Genomic DNA, 26,979 nt, shown 5'->3' with positions numbered 1-26,979 from the left:
ATGTGTCGATAATTAATGCACATTATAAGAGAGGATTGTAAATAAAAGGACTACATTTAAAATATACAGTCGTATCGTATCACCTCTAGGTGCAAACAGAGTTGCCCTTTCAAAATCTACTCATTTCATATTGCAGAATAAAGAGCAGTCAATGATGCTTTAAAACGTATTTATTATTTTTACTAACATGTGTTAGGCTGCCTATTATCTCAAACAATGATGTAGATATACATAAGCTCTTGTTAAATTAGATAAAGTGAGTATATGTAATATTTATTTCATGAAAAATATCAGTCATTTAAGTTATGAAATTGCTGTTAAATGTCTTTGACATTCATACTAATATCTGCATTAGGAACATGACTACAATTGTTTCTGGGCTGGATTAAGCTCATACATCTGTTGTTATGAAATATGCATAGATACACAATGACATTTCAGTGCAGCGAGATCTCCCGTCTACACTACAGGCATCAAAAAATCTTGGAGCTGGGCGTGTCTGAAGCTTGGCGATTTTTTGCGAGCAACCCTTCGGTTCTCAACGAATTACACAAGTCACCCAAAACAGCTTTAAAAAAGCGGGTAGCGCCGAAAAACGACTAATTTGCATCACACTCATGAACGCAAAAAATCATACCCTCGTGGGGGCGCGCTCATCTGATTGGCTTAGACTGGAGGAGACATCTGATTGGCTATAGATGAGAGAAAAGTACGAATCGACTGACCGTCAGGGGAGTCTAAAAAAACACACACACACACACACACACACACACACACACACACACACACACACACACACACACACACACACACACACACACACACACACACACACACACACACACACACACACACACACACACACACACACACACACACACACACACACACACACACACACACACACACACACACACACACACACACACACACACACACACACCTCAACTCTAGGTGAGGAAACAAAAGGAGCCGTCTACCTGTGGCAGCTCATAAACGGAAAACAAATATGTGTGGACCAAAAATACATGTAAAACTTTTTTCTGTGTTTGGATTTTATTTACATGTATATATGAAACGGAACACATTTGTGTGTGCATTGAAAAACACAAGTGTGGATCCGGAAATACAAGTGTGAATCCTTTTGCGGATCATGAAATAGAAGTGTGAATCCTTCTGTGTGCATGTGTGTATTATGAGACTTTTCTGAGCCCATACACTTACACCAATAGCGCCTCTGAAGCGCATAAAGGTGCGCCGCAATTGCGCTTCAATGCCATGCCATCTACCCACACTACCTTTGCGATTGACGTATTCGGCACCCCCAATCTACATGATCAATACACAGGGCTTACTTTGTAGACGTTAGACAAGTCTTAACGAGGCCCACCTGTTGCAAGCTAATTGAACACAGGTGCAAACATTAGCTGAGGCTGCACCTGCCTTGTTGATTGGCTGCCTGGTGGTAATATGTGCCAGTATTAAAAGCCCTGTCTCATGCTTCATTGCCAAGTGCCCTCCATCCGCAGTGAGTTTGATTTTACAGATTGGGAATCCTATGAGCACCTATCACAGCTGTATTGGTCGTCACAGCGGTCTGCTGATGCTCAAATAGTTGTGGCAAAGAAAGTGATCTCATCTCATCACATTACCAGCAGTCATGTGCAACAGGATGATACGCAAGAGAAAAGGCGCTGGTGTTTACCTGGCTGCAGCTGTTATTCTGACGTGTTATTTTGCGCAAACTATAGACTGTTATCGTCTGAAGAAAACAGAAAGACGAGAAGGGAGAAAAGATGCCGATACAACAAATGGGTTCCAAGAGGGGACAATTCTTTTCGGGAGAGCTTTTGAAAAAGGGTCAGGACTTGATTCTCAAGTCACAGGCGGGACCAAGAAGTCATCCTCAAATGCTTATGAGGAGGATGAAGGTGCTTATCAAGCAGACTCTGCAGGTAAAAATATTTTTGTTTACGTATTGAAGGGTTTGTTGTTTTGCTTGAATTGTTTTGTTTCTCTTTAAAGTACAAACTATTGAACAAAATAAAATATATATATATATATTTTTTTTTATTCGCCTTCAGGCTGGATGAGCCCAACACAAGTCGCCAGTCCCAAAGACTCGTCATGGATGAGCATGTCGCCCTCACTGCAGTGTGGTTCGAGCCAGTTGAAGTTCAGAGCGGTGGAACCAGGAGCATCACAATTCGCAGTAGAACAAGGTAAATTAATAGCCATAATATCCTAAATGTAGACTTGATTTATCTCTACCAATGATATAAAAACTGAACCTTTTTACCCCACAGGAAATGCACCTCCAATGCCTCTGTCCCAGGTCCCGTCTACCTGTGGCTACAGCATGCAGAGGAATTCGCATGCACTTGAAATGTTGGTTCCCTATGATGGCTGCAACATGATTCAAGAGGTAATGTGAAACCGATTTAAAGAGTGAGGAAGTGAGTTTTAAAATAATGATGGCTAGTGCTGTGAATTGTTATAGTTATGAATGGTGTAACGAGAGCCGAATAAATAAAATGTTTAATCTGCATCATATTGATCTCAAGCGAAAATGTGTTTTCAGCTTTTCAAATCTGATTTTTTTTTTTTCGCTTGCTTTCAAATGTACTGATTAACCATGTTTTTTGGATGGGGACCGACATCCAAATATGTTGCCTCATGATGATCTATTTAGAAAATATAGCATGAAATTTAATCTTTTGCCTTGTACACTCAGATTGTAACATTGACAGGTTTGTGTGATTCCTTGCTGTTTCTAATTGCATGTTTTTCTCCCAAAGGGTGGAAGTTATGTACTCCCGATGCATTGGCAAGGAATTCCAGTATCTCTCTGGTGTTCCAAACCTGCCGCACCTCCTGCTTCCAAAACGACTTCCCCCCATTCCCCTGTACCTCAGATACCTCAATACCCTGAGGTACCTCAATACCCTCCGGTGCCTCAATACCCTCCGATGCCTCAATACCCTCCGATGCCTCAATACCCTCCGATGCCTCAATACCCTCCGATGCCTCAATACCCTCCGATGCCTCAATACCCTGAGGTGCCTCAATACCCTGAGAAAACAACAGCAACGACCACACGTCCTATAACTGCAAAGACGACACAAATTCCTAAAATTCCTGCACTGCCTCAGATTCCTCAATACCCTGAGGTGCCTCAGTACCCTGAGGTGCCTCAGTACCCTCCGATGCCTCAGTACCCTGAGGTGCCTCAATACCCTGAGGTGCCTCAATACCCTGAGGTGCCTCAATACCCTGAGGTGCCTCAATACCCTGAGGTGCCTCAGTACCCTCTGATGCCTCAATACCCTGAGGTGCCTCAATGCCCTGAGGTGCCTCAATACCCTCCGATGCCTCAATACCCTCCGATGCCTCAATACCCTGAGGTGCCTCAATACCCTGAGAAAACAACAGCAACGACCACACGTCCTATAACTGCAAAGATGACAAAAATTCCTAAAATTCCTGCACTGCCTCAGATTCCTCAATACCCTGAGGTGCCTCAGTACCCTGAGGTGCCTCAGTACCCTCCGATGCCTCAGTACCCTCCGATGCCTCAGTACCCTCCGATGCCTCGGTACCCTCAGTTGCCTCAATACCCTGAGGTGCCTCAATACCCTGAGGTGCCTCAATACCCTGAGGTGCCTCAATACCCTGAGGTGCCTCAATACCCTCCGATGCCTCAATACCCTGAGGTGCCTCAGTACCCTCCGATGCTTCAATACCCTGAGGTGCCTCAATACCCTGAGGTGCCTCACTACCCTCCGATGCCTCAATACGCTCAGATGCCGTTTCCACAATATATGCCCATGTATCCTCCCTTTAATCCTCTTTATCCAGCAACAAAGCCAAAACATCATCCCCATGTTCACTTGCCCATACCAATGCTGCCTCCTTTCCCTCCTCCACGCTACCGTACTTAAACAATTCTAATAAAAGTTTTGAACAGACACTTTCCAGTTTTTGCTTTTGTTAATCTTCAACTACCCAAGATACTTTTTATTCCAGGCTCTTCAAGAAGTCTCATTTGGTTTGTGGATGAGTGAACAGTCCATATTGAGAACATGACATTTAATTTAAACAGAGAAATTGTGCTGACAAATGATTTAACTTAAAGTGCACACTTTGAATTCCTACATTTATAAATTCAATTAATGTTTGGCATTGGAAGTGTTATCATCGTGTGGCTTTGTGTCCACATGGTGGAATCATTGCGCAACCATTTCTTAGTCATCAACTCTGAAATGGAGCATTTACAACTTTGGGCAGTTCTGCAAATCAAAACAATGAACCTTCAGCATCTGTCTCTTTTTGGTTTTCTAAACTGGAGTAAGCATTACTAAATTTGGTCAAACACTAGGTCATATGTGTTCAAACTACACATGTAGATGTTATATTACAAAAGTAGCCTTCATACAACTAAAAATGACAGGTGAGATCCTTAATTATTCAAGTGAAATGTCAACAATGATAGAAGCAAAACCTTTAATCCTACAGGGTGTCCTTAACACCTGTGTATTGTTTCTTTCAAATTATGGAACTAACCATGAAACGACTTCTCTGGTCCAAGTCAGGCTGGGACACTGATGCATGTTCACCATCCCGTTACCGTCGGATTGACTTTCCATGATGTGAAGATAAATATGTTGTGTTCTAAATAAGGGAAAGCATTGTTATACAACTAATTATTGTGGGTCAATGTAGATTAACAAATCAAAATAGTCAGACTCTTGCCTTGCATTCATTGGTTTGTTATCGAAATCAAACCGTATGATACATTCATGGGCGTAATTTTCACTGGGGACAGGGGGGACATGTCCCACTAACTTTTCAAAATCCCGTTTGTGTCCCCCCCCACTTTTCAATTTTTTTTTATTTTTTTTTATTTTTTTTCACGCAAGTTGTCATCGTCACGGAGGAGCGTCTGTGTGTGTGTGGCAGGAGCGCATTTTGTGTGAGAGACAGAGAGACAGGGAGAGACGGGGAGAGGGAGAGAGAGTTACGGGGGTTGTTGTTAGCATCTGGTGCTAGCTCGGAGATTAGATTATAAAGCTGTTTCAACAATAAGGAGAGGGAGAGTCCTGTCGGACTGAGAGGCTGAGATAACATCAGCTCAGGGAGGTAAAGGACTCGCTGAGTGATTATATTGTAAACTTTAGTCTAAGTTATCTCAGTGGGTCTCAAACGGTTTGGTCAAAACAAATATTTCCATCTATTTAATATAGTATGTTAGTATGTTCAAAATAAATTAAAAAGTAATTCCAATGTCAGTAAAAAATTAAAAACACAGTTTGAAAGGGAAGTGATTAGTAAAATATGCATAAATAAAAAGAAAGAATGCAGACTAGGTAAGATAAAGATAGGAGAGAAGTATATCAATGATGTGTTATTGGTTGTGAGCATATTCTAATGGTTTTTGGAGTATTGAAATATATACAGTTCTGTTTCATATGAGTGTTGAGAGAGCTGTATCCATAAATCTCTAAATGTGTGCACCAGATTGATGCCTTTAACTTCAATTTAAAGAAACAAATCACTGGGGGTGCATGCCCCCGGACCCCCCTATAGGATGTGAGGTCATCACAAATAAAACAGGTTCATGGATAGATAAGTTTGCACACTCATTATACACACTACACATTTTTCTTGGATTAGTTAACACCATAGTCCCTAATATATATTTGTAGAAAGGCAGGAAATGGAATTAAATCGAGAACAATGTTTCATCGCGGAGGACCCCCTGTTTTGTGTCCCCCCCACTTCTCAAACCAAAGTTACACCCTTGAATACATTACACAAAATTATGAAGACCCAAGAATCAGGGGATATTTTCATTTGAACTCTGAAAGGATGGACTTTGGACTCTCAAGCTTGTGCAAAGTTGTTTGTATACTTTTGAATACAACTTGTATACCGCTTCGTGAATAAAGATTTGGGGGAAATAATTCATTTTTCGCTTTTTTTCCCCTTTCCTGTCAAGTCGTGGAAAATAACAATGGGGAATGTCTTATATTAAGAAAACTTCAGGTGAGAACATCTTTCAAATATAATAGGTTAACAATTGAGGATGTGTACACATTCTTGGTATATTTCCATGTTTTCTTTCCATTGTCTTTGGATGTACTGCTGTTCTTGTTTTTTATCCACACAACCCTCTAATCTCCATTTAAAGTATTGGAGCAATATAGAAAATATGTTTTTCTATTTTATAAGGGTCCTAATTACATCATGAGTTGTATTTAGTCTACTGTTATATATGATAGTAATTGTTAAGAAGCTTATCGTAAAAATAATTGTATATGGAAAGATGTTTTCCCTCTTAAGTAGGCTAAGTCAAAGAAAAACCCTGAAATGTGAGCAGAGTTGTGTTACTTCTATGTTTGGCCATCAACAATTATATTAGCCATGCCCAAATAAATAGTGTTTTGTTATGTCTCTATCATTCTTGTGACTTCATTTTGCTTCAGCTGCTTCTGGTAGTCCCTAAAACCAAGAAAAAGACCAGGGGAGATCGAGCCTTCCCAGCGGTAGCCCCCAGGCTCTGGAACGACCTGCCCCCCCATTTCAAATTGTCGCCCACCCTCCAAACGTTTAAGTCCCGCCTAAAGATCCACCTCTTTTCCCTCGCTTTCGAGTCAGTCTGAGCAATGTTTTATCGATTTTTATGCTTTTATTGTCTGTCCATAGCCTTTATGTACCGTGTATTAATTCTTATGTGTACCTTTTATCCTTTTATCTTTTCTTATGTGTGCCTTTTTATCTATTTTTGTAATATTATACACTAAGAAATGAAATATGGATGTTGTTTGCATTAATTGCTTTTTTTATATTGAAACTACTAAGTAAATGCAATTTTTACAACTAAATCAAGAGACTTTAATTGCATTTATGTAAAAGTTCAACGTTTTGGGATTACATTACCATGTTGTGTTGTATTTAAATGGTAAAGTTATTTAAAACGCACTGATTGTCCCAAAGTGCTTGCCGTACTTTCTCAGCACATGCGCTGTAAGACCGGGGACATGCTTCATTTGGATCCTGTGACTTTGAGATGTGGATGACAGAACCGCGTATTTTTCCCTTTCCTGTGCCATCCTGCGATTTTATGGTAAGTTTCTTAAATATTAACATATATTAAACACAAACGGTCCCTGAAACACAAAAGTTGATGTGTATTTTTGATTTCCCTGCTACCAACTGTATACTTTGATGATAGATTTGAAAAGCGGTGCAGCCTAGCTAACAGCTATCTTAACGGTATCTTTTTAATGATGTTCCCTTACACTTAAAAGTGTTAGAATACATCACAAAAGAGGTACAATTTCAAGCTTTGTCTGTAGAAGTCTCAATCGTTATGTATTTAATGATTTTAGCTTGATGTGGTTATAATTAGTAATGTCAGCTTAACTTTTACCTCTGACCAAGTGGAAACGTTTTTTCCCTCCTTTTAAAAAAATGTGTTTTTAAAATGTGCTTGATTTAAAGATTTGAGAGCCTGGTTGCAAATGCCAAAAAGGTCATAGTCGGTTAAGGTCTTCTAAGTCTGTTAAAAATAACTTCATCAAGTGTAACGCCCTGAGGGAGTTTTTTTTGTTAAATTGTAAAGCTTATTTGGAAGAAAGGTTTTTCCCATCTGCTGTTGTTGCGTCAACCGGAGCCGTGCTTGGTCGTTACGTTAATTATGTCGGTGAGGAATATCAAAGTGTGAATTATTTAAAGCATGTAAAGGAACGCACTCAACAAGCACATCTTCACTTAAGACAGCTCTTAAATAGACACGGAATTCACCCGACATAATCAGAGAGAGAGAGAGCAAGATTAAATCGTGGTAGTGGCAGGTACTTCCGCCGCAGATGCCACTATTTGCTGAGACTACTGCGGCTGCTGAAGGGGTGTTACTCTGGGTGCCGAGCCAAGCGAATGTTTGTGGCAGTTGCAACATTTTTATTTTTAATGAAAGTATATAGGATTAATTATTTTTGGCATGAAGTTCATTGTGTGACTAATTATCCAACTTTGAATTTCAGATTTCCAAGTTGTTGGGGAGTAGCCAAATGTATCGATGAAAGCCGGTGGCTCAAAAGTACATTAAGTATCCTTCACGTCTCCAAATAAGTTGAAGGCTAAATGAGTAGGATTTGTCAGTTAAAACAAACAATGTTCTAAGTTGGCTTCAGCTCGAAGCACATGCCGTGTTTAAGATCAGTGGTGGAATGTAACCAACTACATTTACATTACTGCACAAAGTACAAGTACCACATACTTGAGTATTTCCATTTTCTGCTACTCTGTACTTCTACTCAATTATATTTCAATATTGTACTTTTACTACACTACATTTATTTGACACTTGTAGTTACCTTTTTAGATAATGTTTATATTCACATACATTTACTACTAATTTACTCAGTTCTTTCCAAAATGTGCTCTATATTAACAAATCACAACATCAACTCATCTTGTATATATGTAGATTTTTTATTATAAGAACATTGATTTTTATTCTATAATGATGTAACCCTTTTACAAAAGGCATTCTGCACAAAGTACTTTTTCTTTTGATACTTGATTATATTTGGCTAATAACACTTTGGTGCTTTACCTTAAGTATTATTTTGAACTTGGGACTATAGCAAGTAATGGAGTATTTATACTTTTACTTTAGTACAGGATCTGAGTACTTTTTCCACCACTGCTTAATATCCAGTAATGGGTTGCTATATCCTGCACCTCACACCCTGAATTATGTTAATGTGTCCAATAATAGTAGTTATTTACAGTACATTTTGATCATTAACACATTTCTCTTTTTCTGTAGGTTTTGAATGTGGAGATGCAAACAGTGTACTGAGACTCAATCTACAAGGTACCAATGACTGAAGCACTATAAATTAAAAATCCTTCAGGACAAGCCCTTCATCACTGAGTTCGGAGAGCGATGGCCAGCTCTGTTTTCAGAGAGCGAGGTGATTTTTAAAATATTTTAATAGATGCATGTATAAGAAAAGAACCTCAGCTGAACTTCTTTGTTTTGTTTACACCAGTAGATGAACTCCTGTCCTTTCTGCTATGACACTTGATGGATATTATTATAGATGCAACAGCTTTAAACAAAACATTTGAACCTGTATCACAATGTGTTGCAGGTAAACGCAGAATTCACCTGCATCACCACCGTTCCGCTGCTGCCTACCTTCATGTCTCAACTGGATCGCCATTCGTCTCAGTTGATGAAGGTTTTCAAAAAGAAGGGAGGAACACCAGGATGCAATTTGGGCCTGATCATGGCAGCCATGGACAAGGTATGTAGTTGTATTAAATTGTGTAGTTTTGGCACTGCAACACCATATTCTCTTTATCTCTCTCTCTTGTTGTCCCTCTCATATAAATATATTTTAACCTCTCTGACCCCCTTCCTTTGACTTGCCAAAAATCAGCACACAAGCATAATCAGTATTCTTGTGTGAAGATTTAAAAAATGTGTTTGTCCCTCGGGATCCCACTGTTGAAACACGATGGGACTGTGTCCTTAAAGCGCTCTGCGTCTACATGAATGAAAGTTCAGAGAGCTTCATAAAGGAATATTTGGTAAGTTGAAACATAACCAAACACAGATATATATATATATATATATATATATATATATATATATATATATATATATATATATATATATATATATATATGTGTATGTGTATATATATATTTAAACCTTAAAGTAGAGACACTACATACTGATATACACCTGGGGCCGTATTCACAAAGCATTTTATCATACCGCTAGGAGTGCTCCTAACTCGCGCTAAAACATTTTACGTAGGAGTTTTTTCTTAAAAGTTATTCACAAAGCCGCTGAGACCTACTCATACTAAGGATAAATCACTAAGAGTGACGCGCCGTTGCTATGGATGACGTTGATTCTCGTGCATGAGTTTAGAAGCGGTCAGTACGGTGATTGGTTGTTCAGAGCAGGCGGTCTCGGTGAAACTCATCCGCAACATCCCACAAACGAGCAGTAGCGTGGCGTGGGAAAAAAATTAGGGGAAGCCAATAATACGTCCTTTCTTTTGGGGTGGGGGGGGTGTGGTGGTCAATGTAATAACGTAGCCAGATGAGTGATTACAGCGCCCGGTATCATTTTACACACATTTGTATCATACAGATGCAGGACTTACACAAGCCGGTTATCTGACCGACAGGTCCGCACGCACTCTCCAGCCGAAACTCTAATAAGCATTCATTCACAAACTAAATCAGGAGACCTTTAACGTTTTACGTCCGGTTCGCTCCTTTGTTCCTCGCTGTACACGGCTCCAGTTTGGGCATTGGCCTGTCATCAGATTGTATTTGTTGTTGCTGCTGCAGCGGAAGTTTAGTCCAATTATTTTTGATTAAATACTCCAAATCTCCACCCTCCATAATTGCACTTGCTTCAGTTGCTTGCTACTTTCTAACGGCGGTGTAAGTGGTGCAGTGACGCTATCTATCTTCTATCGATTAGATTTATCATTCGAAAATTATAAAAGTAGGGTAGACATGTGGAAATTATCCGACTGAACAAAATGTGCATTTACCTAACAGGTTCGTTTTCCACTGACCTTTTTTCGAGCTATTTTCCAAAATCCTATGGAGAAATCCCATTGCTTTTTTGTCAAGGGAAACCGAGCGCAGCTTACTTCCGCTTTTTGGGACGCGTCATTGCACCACTAAATTGATGTGATTTGATTGGATTGTGAGGCAAGGGAAGCCAGCCGCCTCTGGCTTCCCTTGGCATGGCCCTGACCAATCACAGGTTGGCAGGGACATGACGTGAGCCTCATCTGATTGGTCAATCCCTCCATTTTTTTTCACCAAGGGAAGCAAATTTCGGCTGGCCTCCTCTCGCAACAGAGAGTGCAATCTACTGTTTCACCATAACATCTAGAGGGGCGCTGTTTCACTATTTGTAAAATACTCAATGAGAATGGGGGAGAGACGGGCCGGCAGCAACACACAACAATGAATTTCCGAAACTAAACGAAGTGTTTTTATTTATTTATTAAAATTATAAATATAATCCTAAAAAACAGGGGAAGCCTGGCTTCCCTTGGCCTCCAGGACAAAACGCCACTGCAAACGAGCCCACTAAAACAAGGAAATAGCCTCGGCTAGAAATGTATTCCTATCAAATAGTTATGGACAGTGCAGTTAGCAGAATACACGCATGATGACAAGTTTGTGCAGACCACGATAATGACGTTGTATATGCACGTTAAAGAGAGAGAGCAAACAATAAAAATACGTAAATTGCATTAAATCAAGGAGGCAATTAAAAGCACCCCGCAAACTATTATCCATTGAGCATATTTTCCAGCACTTAAACACTTTCAATAACAGCCCATAGCGCCGTTCAAGCCCCCCCTATCATGATGAATGAAAACAATCTGCGTGTTGATGGAATGTACTTTCTTTCTATTGACGAACACGTCCTCATCTTTTGATGGCGCAATTATTTTTATGTGCGTCCCGTCAATAGCACCGACCGCACCGGGCATACCTGCAATTGCCATGAAGTTGGCTTTGATCCTGTGTAGTTGTTGATTGTCCAAAGGAAACCGGATAAACTGTTGGATGATATGTGGTCTAGAGAGCGCGTTGATGGTTTGGTTTATGGCACGGCTGACTGATGGTTGCGATATTCCTAAATCGTCGGCATTGCAAAGTTGCATTTACCCTGTTGCTAAATATCGTAGTGTTGCCAAACATTTTATTTCCGGACTAATCGGGTTATTCCTGTTAGTCGGGGATGTTATTGCATCCCGCACTAATTCCACAACAAGTTTGATACCCTCACGATTTTGCCTATATCTCTTGATCAATTCACAGTCTTCCATTGTCTCCAAAACATTTCGTCTCGCAGCCATTTTCAGATTCTTTGTGAATAGGTCTTACTGAGTTAGGAGTCCTCTCGAGGACTTTTAAGCTCTCCTAAACTTAGGAGCTACTTTTAGGCCTAACATACTTTGTGAATTGCTCTTAGTGAATACAATTAGGAGTCCTAAATTTAAGACTGACACGCCCATCATGTTTAGGAGTTTCTCCTAAATTCGCCAGTTAGGAGCTACTTTTAGCCCTAAGATCCTTTGTGAATACGGCCCCTGGCCCTGTCTTCTTCCTCCTTCAATAAAGTAGTCATGCATTTTCACAACAAGCTGCTTTTGATTCCCAGTGTATTCCTATTCACTTACAAGCATTACAAAATTACAAGCACATAATCAATCAACCTAATCAGTACATCGGGCACAAAACCGATACAATTGAAATAAAAAAATGTACCTTCAGTCATAGCCGTGGGAACATGTTTCAAATGGGGGGTGCTGTGGGGAGGACACCAGGGGCTGGTTCTGACCAATGTGCTGCCCTATAGGCAATATTTTAGCTGGCAATGAAAAACCTCTGCAAAAGACAAATACACTACAAAAAGAGAAACATATTGACATGGTGGACAGCTTATATAACAAGGCTTCAAATGTATTTAGTATTAAAACATGTTTAAATTGGAGGGGTGGACTTCACATCCTCTAGGGGGGTCCGGGGGTGCCCCCCCGGGAAGATTTTTTTTAACATTTTGAAGTCAAATGCTTCAATCTGGTGCACTTTGAGCGCCCAATTACTAGACTGATCTAGAGGGTACAACAGATCGGTTTGCATTTTATAAATCAAATAAGTATGTGAACATTTCCAATAACCTACCATAGCCAATAACAAATAAATGTAACTTATTTTATTTGTGTTTATATTTGTGTTTATATTTTTAAATCTCTCCAGTTTTAAACGTTATTTTTTGTTTACTGTCCTATAGTATACATTGGAATGATTTCAAACCTGTTTTTATTTATCCTAATAATTATAAAAGGTGTGCCTTGGAAATATTTGTTTACATAAATTGTGATCAAAACGTTTGAGACTCACTGAGATAACTTAGACTAAAGTGAGCTATCCAAACCCTCAGAGTCCTTTACCTCACTGAGCCTCTCAGTCTGATAGGACAGAACTCTCCCTCCACATTATTGTAGAAACAGCTTCTTATATCCGTTAGCGCAGCAGAAGCTAACAACAATCCCCGCCGGTACCACGGTATCCCCGCGGTATCCCCTCTCTCTATCTCTCTCACTTTGGCTGTGAGCTGTGGGCGCCTGCTAAGCCAACATCCCCCACTTTCATCACTACAGCGCCCATCATACAGGGCAAATGGCAAATGTAACCGGGTTGAAAAAGGGTGTTATCTTTACTTAATTATGAATGTTGTTACATCAAGGCTGAAAATTCGTTTTTTTTTTGTATTATATCTTGTTGAAGTGCAGATCCCCTGTCCTCCACCAGGGGGTGCTGCAGCACCCTCAGCACCCCTACTTCCCACGGCCCTGCCTTCAGTTGTTTACAAAGTAAATCGGCAAGGAAAATGGCATCTTCTAGCTGTTCCTCGCCTTGTTTAGCAGCCATCTCAGGAACTAGAAATCAAAACACACACAGGTTTGTGTGTTTGCATGCGTATAAATACAAAAGAGAAAGTGGTAAAGAGACAGAGATGAAGATGGTAAAAATGGGGAGAAGACAGGAAGAAATGTAGGGAATATAGCTCTGAGGAGGGAGAAGAGAAGAAATTGAAAAAGGCTCTTAAAAGTGCTGTTTGATCTTGCTTTGGTTTGGTATCTGTTGAAGGAAAAAAATACAGAGAACACTTTAGAATGTATGACAATTTACAATCTCACATATCATCAACAAGCTTTAACATTGGGTGTAATTTACGAGTTAAAGCACTAATCAATCAGGGGCGGACTGGAACAAGGACAGCTCTGAACGTTTTGTCCTAAATAGGACCACAACAATCAGCGTGCAGTAACAGTCTGTCGATGGTTGTCATGACATTTCTTCACAATACTATTAGTTGCCACTGTATGTAAGTATGACAGCCACAATAGGCATTTTTCCAAGCTTTGTATATACAGTGCCAAAAGTATTTAACTCAACATTTTCTTACATTAACTTTGTTTCCAACACAGCATTTACATTGTTAGCAGTTACGTTTTGGTGTACTTCTAAAGGTAATTATTCTAAAGGTTCTTATTATACATCCATGGTCTGTAGTTCGTTATAGCATAACGTTAGCATTTTGCTTCTGGCCATTAGATTTATGATTCGAAAATTATAAAAGTAGGGTAGATATGTGGAGATTATCCAGCTGAACAAAAGGTGCATTTATCAAGCAGGTTCGTTTTCCACAGATCTTATTTCGAGCTATTTTCCAAAATCCTATGGAGAAATCCCATTGACTCTGAGACGAGGGAACCAATAGTTGTAAAATGCTAACTCATTTCCGGGTTGTAGGACTCACCACTGCACTATATCTCCGGTCAAGTAAAGCTAATATGTGTTTAGCTAGCTCGTGCTTTAAAAAGATATGTAACTACAACTGATTTACTTGCAATAGGCCGGGATCACTGTCCGCATGGTAACCGGGGACAACATCAGTACTTCCCGGGCCATAGCCTGCAAATGTGGCATCCTGAACACTGGAGAGGACTTCCTGTGTATAGACGGCAAGGAGTTCAACCGACTGATCCGCAACAGTCAGGGAGAGGTCAGACAAAGACAGACTGAATCACAGACATCAGTGTATGATCTCAATCCATCATGACCCCTCACATTTCTTTGTAGTTCCAACCACTTCACATTTTAGCACTTCTGGCACTATACACATTGTGAAAGGTACACTTTAGATGTTGTGTCGAAGTATTTTGTCCTTTTTTAATTTCCTGTCCCTGATATGTTCTCACAACCACTTTAATTCTCTTTTTAACCCTTGTTGGCACACTAACAACTGTTTTAGGGGAAACTAACCTAATTTCAGTCTGTAACTCTGATTTAAATGTATGTTACTCAACTAACACTTCATGTTTATCTCGTTTTGGTTTTTGTGCAGATTGAGCAGGGGCTCATCGACAAGATTTGGCCGAATCTGAGAGTCCTTGCCAGATCGTCTCCGACCGACAAATACAATCTGGTCAAAGGTGAGCCACACACTAAACGAGGTCAAGGGGAGTCGTAGGGGTCACATAGACGGGGATTGGGACAAGTATGGCAATGTAATAAAAACATCAAAATCAATGGAAAGCAAACTTTTAATGTATGCATACATACAAATTCAGGGGAAACCCTGAACCCTACATTTAAGACAACGATCAAACATTCTGAAAGGAGGGGCTCAAAACACCAGAGAACAACTGTGTTCTAGCTGTTTTCAAAGACCATCAGAATTTTGCCCTTAAGTGTGTCTAAGCCGCGTGTGCTCACCATTACTCAGGTATCATCAACAGCACTGTGCTGGAGAAGAGGCAGGTTGTCGCGGTAACTGGAGATGGAACAAATGACGGCCCTGCCCTCAAGAAAGCGGATGTTGGTTTTGCCATGGTAACTATTGGCGCTAATGTCATCAGACTGATTCTTATTGCAAACTTTGTACAATTATTACTGTAACAAATTATTATTGATTTGAGAAACGGAAAATATAAAATGATTGATGCTGCATCATTTATGTTTTTCTACTATCAACCGTTTTAGGCTATTCCTCTAAGAAAACACATATTGATGACTTCATGATCCACCTGCGATGCAACACCAGTCCTGGTCTAAACCTAGGCTCAGAGTCAGTTCTGGTGTAAGCTTTGCGTTGACTAACCACCATGCTGTGTTGTGCAGGGCATTGCAGGGACGGACGTGGCGAAGGAGGCGTCTGACATCATCCTGACAGACGATAACTTCAGCAGCATCGTGCAGGCAGTGAAGTGGGGCAGGAATGTTTACGACAGCATCTCCAAGTTCCTGCAGTTCCAGCTCACAGTCAATGTGGTCGCCGTCATCGTGGCCTTCACCGGGGCCTGTATCACTCAGGTGACAGCCTCCTGACACCTCTGCTGCCTACACGATGGGTGGACAGAATGACTTTAAATATTCACCCACACACTCAACCTGTTGCTAAAAAAGGCTGCCGAGCTACCATAAGGTGCTGGGTGGGCCACCGGGAACAATTTCATGGTTCAGTCTCTTTTTCAAAGCCTCAAAGACGGTGGAGACGAGTGAACTACACTGGCTTCAAACAGGAGCATGTTCTTTGGGAATCTCTTTTTCTTATTTTAAACATGACAGATAACATTAAATGCATGGCATTCTAAAGAGAATCGTCAAACACAAAATGAGGAAATATTCATGGTCCAAAGATGTGGGTCTCTGTTTTCTTGATTACACTTTATCAAACTGAGTGTTTTAAATTGAAGCGTGACAGTTCTGGATATCAATGTAGACTGAGCGACTCTGACAGAATGTGTGTGTGTGTGTGTGTGTGTGTGTGTGTGTGTGTGTGTGTGTGTGTGTGTGTGTGTGTGTGTGTGTGTGTGTGTGTGTGTGTGTGTGTGTGTGTGTGTGTGTGTGTGTGTGTGTGTGTGTGTGTGTGTGTGTGTGTGTGTGTGTGTGTGTGTGTGTGTGTGTGTGTGTGTGTGTGTGTGTGTGTGTGTGTGTGTGTGTGTGTGTGTGTGTGTGTGTGTGTGTGTGTGTGTGTGTGTGTGTGTGTGTGTGTGTGTGTGTGTGTGTGTGTGTGTGTGTGTGTGTGTGTGTGTGTGTGTGTGTGTGTGTGTGTGTGTGTGTGTGTGTGTTGCCAGGACTCTCCTCTGAAAGCTGTGCAGATGCTGTGGGTGAACCTCATAATGGACACCTTTGCTTCACTGGCTCTGGCCACCGAGCAGCCAACCGACGCGCTGCTGCTCAGGAAACCCTACGGCCGCGACAAGCCCCTCATTTCTCACACCATGATGAAGAACATTGTCGGACACGCCATCTACCAGCTGGCCGTAATCTTCACCCTGATCTACCATGGTCAGTGAACGCAGCAAACCTTAGTGGTCTAAAACAGGCTCACTTAAAACCTCCTAATAAGAAACATTTGAACAATAGCCTTATTACAACTGACTTACTAATTAATGATGAATTACTTTGACCCTCCCTTTCACAGGTGAGATTTTGCTCAACATTGCCAGTGGCAGAAACGCCCCCCTCCACGCCCCGCCCTCTGTACACTACACCATAGTGTTCAACACGTTTGTACTCATGCAAATCTTCAATGAGATCAACGCAAGGAAGATCCATGGAGAGAGAAACGTGTTCGAGGGGATTTTCAAAAACACCATCTTCTGCGTCATCCTCCTGGGAACCCTCCTCGCCCAGGTAACCTGGGAGGGCTATCGTCACACCTGGTCTGGTTCACAGTGAGGAGTGATGAAAGATTTGCTAGATGATGCTGTGTCTCCCTTCCTCCTGTAGATCCTCATTGTGCAGGTTGGGGGCTCACCCTTCAGCTGTGTGGCTCTGAACTGGCAGCAGTGGCTGATCTGTGCCTGTCTGGGTCTCGGCAGCCTGCTGTGGGGACAGGTGAGACAGGGATGACATGCAATTAAACATTGACCTGGTCCTTTCTGCAGCTGATCATCATTAGACAGTAAAAACAGTCCACAAACATGTTCAGCTCATACAGAGAGTGTTGCCGATGTGTCTTATTGTTGTGTATTATTACCCCGTCTCTCAGGTGGTGTCCAGCATCCCAAGCTGCGGCTGCCCGAAGGTTATAAAGCCTGCGACTCGTGCAGAAAAGTGACCGCACTGAGAAGACGAGCCAGGGGCCTGTGGAAGAACCACACATGCTGCCTGGCCTGGTCCCATACAATTAAGTGGTGCTGCCCTCATTGTATTTATATTATTATTTGTAGTTATTATTATAAGTTCCTTTCTTATAATATATAAGATAGATTTGTTCACCTCTGACAAAGAGGTTATCTTGTAGGTTTGTTGCAGCGTTTTTATTCAGTTGTTTGTCAGCAGGATTTTGAGAATATCTAAATGTTGTGTTTCCTGTCTAGCCCTCGCTTCATATTTCTTTATTTTTGAATGATCTAAATAAAGTAATCTCTGAAAATGCTCATGAAGTCTACAATCTGAACCATGTTGGTGACATAAGGATGTTCTAAATACTACATGTGTCGATAATTAATGCACATTATAAGAGAGGATTGTAAATAAAAGGACTACATTTAAAATATACAGTCGTATCGTATCACCTCTAGGTGCAAACAGAGTTGCCCTTTCAAAATCTACTCATTTCATATTGCAGAATAAAGAGCAGTCAATGATGCTTTAAAACGTATTTATTATTTTTACTAACATGTGTTAGGCTGCCTATTATCTCAAACAATGATGTAGATATACATAAGCTCTTGTTAAATTAGATAAAGTGAGTATATGTAATATTTATTTCATGAAAAATATCAGTCATTTAAGTTATGAAATTGCTGTTAAATGTCTTTGACATTCATACTAATATCTGCATTAGGAACATGACTACAATTGTTTCTGGGCTGGATTAAGCTCATACATCTGTTATGAAATATGCATAGATACACAATGACATTTCAGTGCAGCGAGATCTCCCGTCTACACTACAGGCATCAAAAAATCTTGGAGCTGGGCGTGTCTGAAGCTTGGCGATTTTTTGCGAGCAACCCTTCGGTTCTCAACGAATTACACAAGTCACCCAAAACAGCTTTAAAAAAGCGGGTAGCGCCGAAAAACGACTAATTTGCATCACACTCATGAACGCAAAAAATCATACCCTCGTGGGGGCGCGCTCATCTGATTGGCTTAGACTGGAGGAGACATCTGATTGGCTATAGATGAGAGAAAAGTACGAATCGACTGACCGTCAGGGGAGTCTAAAAAAAACACACACACACACACACACACACACACACACACACACACACACACACACACACACACCTCAACTCTAGGTGAGGAAACAAAAGGAGCCGTCTACCTGTGGCAGCTCATAAACGGAAAACAAATATGTGTGGACCAAAAATACATGTAAAACTTTTTTCTGTGTTTGGATTTTATTTACATGTATATATGAAACGGAACACATTTGTGTGTGCATTGAAAAACACAAGTGTGGATCCGGAAATACAAGTGTGAATCCTTTTGCGGATCATGAAATAGAAGTGTGAATCCTTCTGTGTGCATGTGTGTATTATGAGACTTTTCTGAGCCCATACACTTACACCAATAGCGCCTCTGAAGCGCATAAAGGTGCGCCGCAATTGCGCTTCAATGCCATGCCATCTACCCACACTACCTTTGCGATTGACGTATTCGGCACCCCCAATCTACATGATCAATACACAGGGCTTACTTTGTAGACGTTAGACAAGTCTTAACGAGGCCCACCTGTTGCAAGCTAATTGAACACAGGTGCAAACATTAGCTGAGGCTGCACCTGCCTTGTTGATTGGCTGCCTGGTGGTAATATGTGCCAGTATTAAAAGCCCTGTCTCATGCTTCATTGCCAAGTGCCCTCCATCCGCAGTGAGTTTGATTTTACAGATTGGGAATCCTATGAGCACCTATCACAGCTGTATTGGTCGTCACAGCGGTCTGCTGATGCTCAAATAGTTGTGGCAAAGAAAGTGATCTCATCTCATCACATTACCAGCAGTCATGTGCAACAGGATGATACGCAAGAGAAAAGGCGCTGGTGTTTACCTGGCTGCAGCTGTTATTCTGACGTGTTATTTTGCGCAAACTATAGACTGTTATCGTCTGAAGAAAACAGAAAGACGAGAAGGGAGAAAAGATGCCGATACAACAAATGGGTTCCAAGAGGGGACAATTCTTTTCGGGAGAGCTTTTGAAAAAGGGTCAGGACTTGATTCTCAAGTCACAGGCGGGACCAAGAAGTCATCCTCAAATGCTTATGAGGAGGATGAAGGTGCTTATCAAGCAGACTCTGCAGGTAAAAATATTTTTGTTTACGTATTGAAGGGTTTGTTGTTTTGCTTGAATTGTTTTGTTTCTCTTTAAAGTACAAACTATTGAACAAAATAAAATATATATATATATATTTTTTTTTATTCGCCTTCAGGCTGGATGAGCCCAACACAAGTCGCCAGTCCCAAAGACTCGTCATGGATGAGCATGTCGCCCTCACTGCAGTGTGGTTCGAGCCAGTTGAAGTTCAGAGCGGTGGAACCAGGAGCATCACAATTCGCAGTAGAACAAGGTAAATTAATAGCCATAATATCCTAAATGTAGACTTGATTTATCTCTACCAATGATATAAAAACTGAACCTTTTTACCCCACAGGAAATGCACCTCCAATGCCTCTGTCCCAGGTCCCGTCTACCTGTGGCTACAGCATGCAGAGGAATTTGCATGCACTTGTCCTGTTGGTTCCCTATGATGGCTGCAACATGATTCAAGAGGTAATGTGAAACCGATTTAAAGAGTGAGGAAGTGAGTTTTAAAATAATGATGGCTAGTGCTGTGAATTGTTATAGTTATGAATGGTGTAACGAGAGCCGAATAAATAAAATGTTTAATCTGCATCATATTGATCTCAAGCGAAAATGTGTTTTCAGCTTTTCAAATCTGATTTTTTTTTTTCGCTTGCTTTCAAATGTACTGATTAACCATGTTTTTTGGATGGGGACCGACATCCAAATATGTTGCATCATGATGATCTATTTAGAAAATATAGCATGAAATTTAATCTTTTGCCTTGTACACTCAGATTGTAACATTGACAGGTTTGTGTGATTCCTTGCTGTTTCTAATTGCATGTTTTTCTCCCAAAGGGTGGAAGTTATGTACTCCCGATGCATTGGCAAGGAATTCCAGTATCTCTCTGGTGTTCCAAACCTGCCGCACCTCCTGCTTCCAAAACGACTTCCCTCCATTCCCCTGTACCTCAGATACCTCAATACCCTGAGGTGCCTCAATACCCTGAGGTGCCTCAATACCCTCCGATGCCTCAATACCCTCCGATGCCTCAATACCCTCCGATGCCTCAATACCCTCCGATGCCTCAATACCCTGAGAAAACAACAGCAACGACCACACGTCCTATAACTGCAAAGACGACACAAATTCCTAAAATTCCTGCACTGCCTCAGATTCCTCAATACCCTGAGGTGCCTCAGTACCCTCCGATGCCTCAGTACCCTGAGGTGCCTCAATACCCTGAGGTGCCTCAATACCCTGAGGTGCCTCAGTACCCTCTGATGCCTCAATACCCTGAGGTGCCTCAATGCCCTGAGGTGCCTCAATACCCTCCGATTCCTCAATACCCTCCGATGCCTCAATACCCTGAGGTGCCTCAATACCCTGAGAAAACAACAGCAACGACCACACGTCCTATAACTGCAAAGATGACAAAAATTCCTAAAATTCCTGCACTGCCTCAGATTCCTCAATACCCTGAGGTGCCTCAGTACCCTGAGGTGCCTCAGTACCCTCCGATGCCTCAGTACCCTCCGATGCCTCAGTACCCTCAGTTGCCTCAATACCCTGAGGTGCCTCAATACCCTGAGGTGCCTCAATACCCTGAGGTGCCTCAATACCCTGAGGTGCCTCAATACCCTCCGATGCCTCAATACCCTGAGGTGCCTCAGTACCCTCCGATGCTTCAATACCCTGAGGTGCCTCAATACCCTGAGGTGCCTCACTACCCTCCGATGCCTCAATACGCTCAGATGCCGTTTCCACAATATATGCCCATGTATCCTCCCTTTAATCCTCTTTATCCAGCAACAAAGCCAAAACATCATCCCCATGTTCACTTGCCCATACCAATGCTGCCTCCTTTCCCTCCTCCACGCTACCGTACTTAAACAATTCTAATAAAAGTTTTGAACAGACACTTTCCAGTTTTTGCTTTTGTTAATCTTCAACTACCCAAGATACTTTTTATTCCAGGCTCTTCAAGAAGTCTCATTTGGTTTGTGGATGAGTGAACAGTCCATATTGAGAACATGACATTTAATTTAAACAGAGAAATTGTGCTGACAAATGATTTAACTTAAAGTGCACACTTTGAATTCCTACATTTATAAATTCAATTAATGTTTGGCATTGGAAGTGTTATCATCGTGTGGCTTTGTGTCCACATGGTGGAATCATTGCGCAACCATTTCTTAGTCATCAACTCTGAAATGGAGCATTTACAACTTTGGGCAGTTCTGCAAATCAAAACAATGAACCTTCAGCATCTGTCTCTTTTTGGTTTTCTAAACTGGAGTAAGCATTACTAAATTTGGTCAAACACTAGGTCATATGTGTTCAAACTACACATGTAGATGTTATATTACAAAAGTAGCCTTCATACAACTAAAAATGACAGGTGAGATCCTTAATTATTCAAGTCAAATGTCAACAATGATAGAAGCAAAACCTTTAATCCTACAGGGTGTCCTTAACACCTGTGTATTGTTTCTTTCAAATTATGGAACTAACCATGAAACGACTTCTCTGGTCCAAGTCAGGCTGGGACACTGATGCATGTTCACCATCCCGTTACCGTCGGATTGACTTTCCATGATGTGAAGATAAATATGTTGTGTTCTAAATAAGGGAAAGCATTGTTATACAACTAATTATTGTGGGTCAATGTAGATTAACAAATCAAAATAGTCAGACTCTTGCCTTGCATTCATTGGTTTGTTATCGAAATCAAACCGTATGATACATTCATGGGCGTAATTTTCACTGGGGACAGGGGGGACATGTCCCACTAACTTTTCAAAATCCCGTTTGTGTCCCCCCCCACTTTTCAATTTTTTTTTATTTATTTTTATTTTTTTCACGCAAGTTGTCATCGTCACGGAGGAGCGTCTGTGTGTGTGTGGCAGGAGCGCATTTTGTGTGAGAGACAGAGAGACAGGGAGAGACGGGGAGAGGGAGAGAGAGTTACGGGGGTTGTTGTTAGCATCTGGTGCTAGCTCGGAGATTAGATTATAAAGCTGTTTCAACAATAAGGAGAGGGAGAGTCCTGTCGGACTGAGAGGCTGAGATAACATCAGCTCAGGGAGGTAAAGGACTCGCTGAGTGATTATATTGTAAACTTTAGTCTAAGTTATCTCAGTGGGTCTCAAACGGTTTGGTCAAAACAAATATTTCCATCTATTTAATATAGTATGTTAGTATGTTCAAAATAAATTAAAAAGTAATTCCAATGTCAGTAAAAAATTAAAAACACAGTTTGAAAGGGAAGTGATTAGTAAAATATGCATAAATAAAAAGAAAGAATGCAGACTAGGTAAGATAAAGATAGGAGAGAAGTATATCAATGATGTGTTATTGGTTGTGAGCATATTCTAATGGTTTTTGGAGTATTGAAATATATACAGTTCTGTTTCATATGAGTGTTGAGAGAGCTGTATCCATAAATCTCTAAATGTGTGCACCAGATTGATGCCTTTAACTTCAATTTAAAGAAACAAATCACTGGGGGTGCATGCCCCCGGACCCCCCTATAGGATGTGAGGTCATCACAAATAAAACAGGTTCATGGATAGATAAGTTTGCACACTCATTATACACACTACACATTTTTCTTGGATTAGTTAACACCATAGTCCCTAATATATATTTGTAGAAAGGCAGGAAATGGAATTAAATCGAGAACAATGTTTCATTGCGGAGGACCCCCTGTTTTGTGTCCCCCCCACTTCTCAAACCAAAGTTACACCCTTGAATACATTACACAAAATTATGAAGACCCAAGAATCAGGGGATATTTTCATTTGAACTCTGAAAGGATGGACTTTGGACTCTCAAGCTTGTGCAAAGTTGTTTGTATACTTTTGAATACAACTTGTATACCGCTTCGTGAATAAAGATTTGGGGGAAATAATTCATTTTTCGCTTTTTTTCCCCTTTCCTGTCAAGTCGTGGAAAATAACAATGGGGAATGTCTTATATTAAGAAAACTTCAGGTGAGAACATCTTTCAAATATAATAGGTTAACAATTGAGGATGTGTACACATTCTTGGTATATTTCCATGTTTTCTTTCCATTGTCTTTGGATGTACTGCTGTTCTTGTTTTTTATCCACACAACCCTCTAATCTCCATTTAAAGTATTGGAGCAATATAGAAAATATGTTTTTCTATTTTATAAGGGTCCTAATTACATCATGAGTTGTATTTAGTCTACTGTTATATATGATAGTAATTGTTAAGAAGCTTATCGTAAAAATAATTGTATATGGAAAGATGTTTTCCCTCTTAAGTAGGCTAAGTCAAAGAAAAACCCTGAAATGTGAGCAGAGTTGTGTTACTTCTATGTTTGGCCATCAACAATTATATTAGCCATGCCCAAATAAATAGTGTTTTGTTATGTCTCTATCATTCTTGTGACTTCATTTAGCTTCAGCTGCTTCTGGTAGTCCCTAAAACCAAGAAAAAGACCAGGGGAGATCGAGCCTTCCCAGCGGTAGCCCCCAGGCTCTGGAACGACCTGCCCCCCCATTTCAAATTGTCGCCCACCCTCCAAACGTTTAAGTCCCGCCTAAAGATCCACCTCTTTTCCCTCGCTTTCGAGTCAGTCTGAGCAATGTTTTATCGATTTTTATGCTTTTATTGTCTGTCCATAGCCTTTATGTACCGTGTATTAATTCTTATGTGTACCTTTTATCCTTTTATCTTTTCTTATGTGTGCCTTTTTATCTATTTTTGTAATATTATACACTAAGAAATGAAATATGGATGTTGTTTGCATTAATTGCTTTTTTTATATTGAAACTACTAAGTAAATGCAATTTTTACAACTAAATCAAGAGACTTTAATTGCATTTATGTAAAAGTTCAACGTTTTGGGATTACATTACCATGTTGTGTTGTATTTAAATGGTAAAGTTATTTAAAACGCACTGATTGTCCCAAAGTGCTTGCCGTACTTTCTCAGCACATGCGCTGTAAGACCGGGGACATGCTTCATTTGGATCCTGTGACTTTGAGATGTGGATGACAGAACCGCGTATTTTTCCCTTTCCTGTGCCATCCTGCGATTTTATGGTAAGTTTCTTAAATATTAACATATATTAAACACAAACGGTCCCTGAAACACAAAAGTTGATGTGTATTTTTGATTTCCCTGCTACCAACTGTATACTTTGATGATAGATTTGAAAAGCGGTGCAGCCTAGCTAACAGCTATCTTAACGGTATCTTTTTAATGATGTTCCCTTACACTTAAAAGTGTTAGAATACATCACAAAAGAGGTACAATTTCAAGCTTTGTCTGTAGAAGTCTCAATCGTTATGTATTTAATGATTTTAGCTTGATGTGGTTATAATTAGTAATGTCAGCTTAACTTTTACCTCTGACCAAGTGGAAACGTTTTTTCCCTCCTTTTAAAAAAATGTGTTTTTAAAATGTGCTTGATTTAAAGATTTGAGAGCCTGGTTGCAAATGCCAAAAAGGTCATAGTCGGTTAAGGTCTTCTAAGTCTGTTAAAAATAACTTCATCAAGTGTAACGCCCTGAGGGAGTTTTTTTTGTTAAATTGTAAAGCTTATTTGGAAGAAAGGTTTTTCCCATCTGCTGTTGTTGCGTCAACCGGAGCCGTGCTTGGTCGTTACGTTAATTATGTCGGTGAGGAATATCAAAGTGTGAATTATTTAAAGCATGTAAAGGAACGCACTCAACAAGCACATCTTCACTTAAGACAGCTCTTAAATAGACACGGAATTCACCCGACATAATCAGAGAGAGAGAGAGCAAGATTAAATCGTGGTAGTGGCAGGTACTTCCGCCGCAGATGCCACTATTTGCTGAGACTACTGCGGCTGCTGAAGGGGTGTTACTCTGGGTGCCGAGCCAAGCGAATGTTTGTGGCAGTTGCAACATTTTTATTTTTAATGAAAGTATATAGGATTAATTATTTTTGGCATGAAGTTCATTGTGTGACTAATTATCCAACTTTGAATTTCAGATTTCCAAGTTGTTGGGGAGTAGCCAAATGTATCGATGAAAGCCGGTGGCTCAAAAGTACATTAAGTATCCTTCACGTCTCCAAATAAGTTGAAGGCTAAATGAGTAGGATTTGTCAGTTAAAACAAACAATGTTCTAAGTTGGCTTCAGCTCGAAGCACATGCCGTGTTTAAGATCAGTGGTGGAATGTAACCAACTACATTTACATTACTGCACAAAGTACAAGTACCACATACTTGAGTATTTCCATTTTCTGCTACTCTGTACTTCTACTCAATTATATTTCAATATTGTACTTTTACTACACTACATTTATTTGACACTTGTAGTTACCTTTTTAGATAATGTTTATATTCACATACATTTACTACTAATTTACTCAGTTCTTTCCAAAATGTGCTCTATATTAACAAATCACAACATCAACTCATCTTGTATATATGTAGATTTTTTATTATAAGAACATTGATTTTTATTCTATAATGATGTAACCCTTTTACAAAAGGCATTCTGCACAAAGTACTTTTTCTTTTGATACTTGATTATATTTGGCTAATAACACTTTGGTGCTTTACCTTAAGTATTATTTTGAACTTGGGACTATAGCAAGTAATGGAGTATTTATACTTTTACTTTAGTACAGGATCTGAGTACTTTTTCCACCACTGCTTAATATCCAGTAATGGGTTGCTATATCCTGCACCTCACACCCTGAATTATGTTAATGTGTCCAATAATAGTAGTTATTTACAGTACATTTTGATCATTAACACATTTCTCTTTTTCTGTAGGTTTTGAATGTGGAGATGCAAACAGTGTACTGAGACTCAATCTACAAGGTACCAATGACTGAAGCACTATAAATTAAAAATCCTTCAGGACAAGCCCTTCATCACTGAGTTCGGAGAGCGATGGCCAGCTCTGTTTTCAGAGAGCGAGGTGATTTTTAAAATATTTTAATAGATGCATGTATAAGAAAAGAACCTCAGCTGAACTTCTTTGTTTTGTTTACACCAGTAGATGAACTCCTGTCCTTTCTGCTATGACACTTGATGGATATTATTATAGATGCAACAGCTTTAAACAAAACATTTGAACCTGTATCACA

The 26,979-nt window shown here is 40.3% G+C and overlaps 3 protein-coding genes and 1 long non-coding RNA gene across 24 annotated transcripts in view; all 4 read left to right on the top strand.

Annotated features, from left to right (window-relative positions):
- The first annotated feature begins 1,490 nt into the window (after positions 1-1,490).
- On the top strand, positions 1,491-21,797 carry LOC307020853 (uncharacterized protein). 6 transcript variants are annotated; one of them, XM_079652478.1, is made up of 7 exons: positions 1,491-1,955; positions 2,085-2,222; positions 2,307-2,425; positions 2,799-3,713; positions 20,887-21,069; positions 21,178-21,540; positions 21,595-21,797. In XM_079652478.1, the coding sequence occupies exons 1-7, from the start codon at positions 1,661-1,663 to the stop codon at positions 21,766-21,768; spliced, it is 2,187 nt and encodes a 728-aa protein (XP_079508604.1). In that variant the 5' UTR covers positions 1,491-1,660; the 3' UTR covers positions 21,769-21,797. The 6 variants fall into 6 exon arrangements, with proteins under 6 accessions (XP_079508604.1, XP_079508607.1, XP_079508602.1 ...); XM_079652481.1 differs by lacking the exon at positions 21,178-21,540; XM_079652476.1 differs by having other exon boundaries at positions 1,492-1,955; positions 21,178-21,797.
- On the top strand, positions 6,999-9,605 carry LOC307020860. Of its 5 annotated transcripts, XR_013802991.1 has the most exons (5): positions 7,013-7,126; positions 8,046-8,101; positions 8,837-8,984; positions 9,165-9,320; positions 9,554-9,605. It is a non-coding gene; the product is annotated as an uncharacterized lncRNA (long non-coding RNA). The 5 variants fall into 5 exon arrangements; XR_013802993.1 differs by lacking the exon at positions 9,554-9,605 and having other exon boundaries at positions 7,001-7,126; positions 8,046-8,264; positions 9,165-9,544; XR_013802994.1 differs by lacking the exon at positions 9,554-9,605 and having other exon boundaries at positions 7,007-7,126; positions 8,046-8,149; positions 9,165-9,544.
- LOC307020858 (plasma membrane calcium-transporting ATPase 1-like) lies at positions 14,493-18,023 on the top strand. Its single transcript, XM_079652486.1, has 8 exons — positions 14,493-14,638; positions 14,981-15,068; positions 15,362-15,468; positions 15,757-15,948; positions 16,713-16,926; positions 17,063-17,274; positions 17,371-17,478; positions 17,633-18,023. The coding sequence occupies exons 1-8, from the start codon at positions 14,507-14,509 to the stop codon at positions 17,699-17,701; spliced, it is 1,122 nt and encodes a 373-aa protein (XP_079508612.1). The 5' UTR covers positions 14,493-14,506; the 3' UTR covers positions 17,702-18,023.
- Positions 21,798-24,820: 3,023 nt separating the features above from the next.
- LOC307017638 (uncharacterized protein) overlaps positions 24,821-26,979 on the top strand; it is a 45,733-nt gene continuing 43,574 nt past the window's right edge. For 2 of the 12 annotated variants that reach the window (XM_079647290.1, XM_079647289.1), the window contains exons 1-3: positions 24,828-24,952; positions 25,872-25,927; positions 26,663-26,810. In XM_079647290.1, the coding sequence (XP_079503416.1) occupies positions 26,783-26,810 (28 nt within the window). In that variant the 5' untranslated portion in view covers positions 24,828-24,952; positions 25,872-25,927; positions 26,663-26,782. Of the gene's footprint in view, positions 24,953-25,871; positions 26,091-26,662; positions 26,811-26,979 lie in introns of all 12 variants that reach the window. The other 10 variants (XM_079647287.1, XM_079647284.1, XM_079647285.1 and 7 more) reach the window with 10 other exon arrangements.

Source organism: Notothenia rossii (assembly GCF_949606895.1).
Source record: "Notothenia rossii genome assembly, chromosome: 9".
NCBI lineage: Eukaryota > Metazoa > Chordata > Actinopteri > Perciformes > Nototheniidae > Notothenia > Notothenia rossii.
Note: the sequence above shows the minus strand (reverse complement) of the source record. Positions and strands in the feature narration are given on the sequence as shown.